Genomic DNA, 1,944 nt, shown 5'->3' with positions numbered 1-1,944 from the left:
AATTATGAATAACACGAATGGATTGAAATATTTAATTAGATTATCTCAAAATAAACCTTAATTTTGGTGCAATATTGAAATTAGCTTGAATTTTTTATAACCTCTGAATAGTGGGTCACGAGTGGTTTAGTTAATTATTACTCGTGGGAAGAACCCTGTTGTCTTCAATAACACTATTGCGTTATGCGTTAATTACCAGTTTTCAGAAACATAAAATGCTCAAGCTCTGAAATATCTGCCAAATAGTGAACTACTCACACTGCAGGGCATTGGTGATTGTTGCACATTCTAATTTGAGGACGTGGTCTAATGGTAGGATCACACAAACCTTCGCTGACTTCTCTTCCTGTGGCCTGGTTACGACAAATGGGCCTGGACATTTGGTACCCTAAAAAAACAAGGAAAGTACTTTGGAAATATACTTCAGCTTTTTCTAAGACGTTCTGCAAGTTTCATGGAGAACAAAGTCCGTCAGTTGTTGAAACTACCAACCTACATTATCTAAAGGAATTACTCTTTTCGAAACGAATTAAAAACTTACCATCACTAAAGTTATGATGCCTTTCTCTAATTACTTGCTGGCTCCAAAATATGTTTTAACCAGCTTTAATTAATAAAACGGGAGCGCGAATTTGCAGTTTTTCGATACATTTGGTGAATACATCATAATGGATAGGAAGAATTTTATGTTTATTTTGGTTTAAACAACACTTAGGAATATAGAAAAATAATAAAGCTTACCACAAGGATTTAAATGTCATCATGTTTCTGAGTTTCCAAAATGCAATGACAACAAATGCTCTGTCAGCATTAAAAAAAACAAAAAACGAAGAGAAACGTGGAAAAGAAAATGGATTATTTCTGTAATTTAGTTAATGCTGACGAAAGCGTAGTGATTTTAAGGAAGATAGATTGTTTTATCGAAAGGTTGTTTTATGCTGACATATATACCGCGAATCCAGCATGACGAATATATTTGTGATTCAAGAGTCTGAGTTATGTTGATGACAATCTAGTGAGTTATCTAGACTAAAGAAGAAATATCGGATGCCATGAAGAAGGTGTGTGATTTGCTATGATGTACACATCACGTATTGTAGGATTAGAAATGTTTATCAAAATATTTTGTTTGTTATGATATAGTAAATGTTTTCATCTCCAATTTGGACACTTATAATGATTTTTCATTTTTTTAAAACTCATAATCACGTTCAGTAGGTTTGGAGGCTTATAACGCTAAAATTCGGGTGTCGATCCTCTCGTAGATATCCCATTGCGCATATTTGTGCTTAAACAAATCCAACAAAACGATTCTGGTTTGGATCTCACATTTTAAAACAGAGACAGTCGAGTTCTTGCATTCTATTTTACCTATAATTACACAACATGCAATTTCCAAAATATCTATATAAATTGTTTTAAGAAATGCAAGTCTTACAACTGATTAAACTGAAATTATCCGGAAGTTCATAAATACAGATGCAGCATCCGTTATAAATTTACGGTTTCTTTGTGTTCATTTTTTGAAAATTAAACATGAACCTAGTCAGCAGCATGTTTCTGGGACGGAAGACATCGTTTCGTTGTCGGTATTTCTTCAAACAATATAAATTTACTAACGCTTCAGCACGGCAAAGAATAGTTGTCAATAAAAATAAAATACTTTAAGTTGTATTGAATTAGACCATTATTATCAAACCTTATGAAAAACAACTCTGTTTCAAGACATTCTTTTTATTTATATTTGAAGGTTTGTTTGTTTGTAATTAAGCACAAAGCTACACAAGGGCTATCTGTGCTCTGCCCACCACGGGTATCGAAACCCGGATTCTAGCGTTGTAAGTCTGTAGACATACCGCTATACCACTGGGGGGCTATTTGAAGGAAAATGATATGGAAAACAATATGCTTTAACTCTTGTATTTAATATTTCCACTAGTACCA

The 1,944-nt window shown here is 33.4% G+C and overlaps 1 protein-coding gene across 2 annotated transcripts in view; it reads right to left on the bottom strand.

Moving 5' to 3' along the window:
* Nucleotides 1–384, bottom strand: part of LOC106473748 (ADAMTS-like protein 1) — a 38,759-nt gene extending 38,375 nt beyond the window's left edge. For both annotated transcript variants that reach the window (XM_022403178.1, XM_022403183.1), the window contains exon 1: nt 259–384. In XM_022403178.1, coding sequence (XP_022258886.1) covers nt 259–380 — 122 coding nt within the window. In that variant the 5' untranslated portion in view covers nt 381–384. The remainder of the gene's footprint in view (nt 1–258) is intronic.
* Nucleotides 385–1,944: the final 1,560 nt, after the last annotated feature.

This window comes from Limulus polyphemus, unplaced genomic scaffold, assembly GCF_000517525.1.
Source record: "Limulus polyphemus unplaced genomic scaffold, Limulus_polyphemus-2.1.2 Scaffold134, whole genome shotgun sequence".
Taxonomy (NCBI): domain Eukaryota; kingdom Metazoa; phylum Arthropoda; class Merostomata; order Xiphosura; family Limulidae; genus Limulus; species Limulus polyphemus.
The sequence above is the reverse complement of the archived record's forward strand: the minus strand, read 5'-3'. Positions and strand labels throughout refer to the sequence as shown.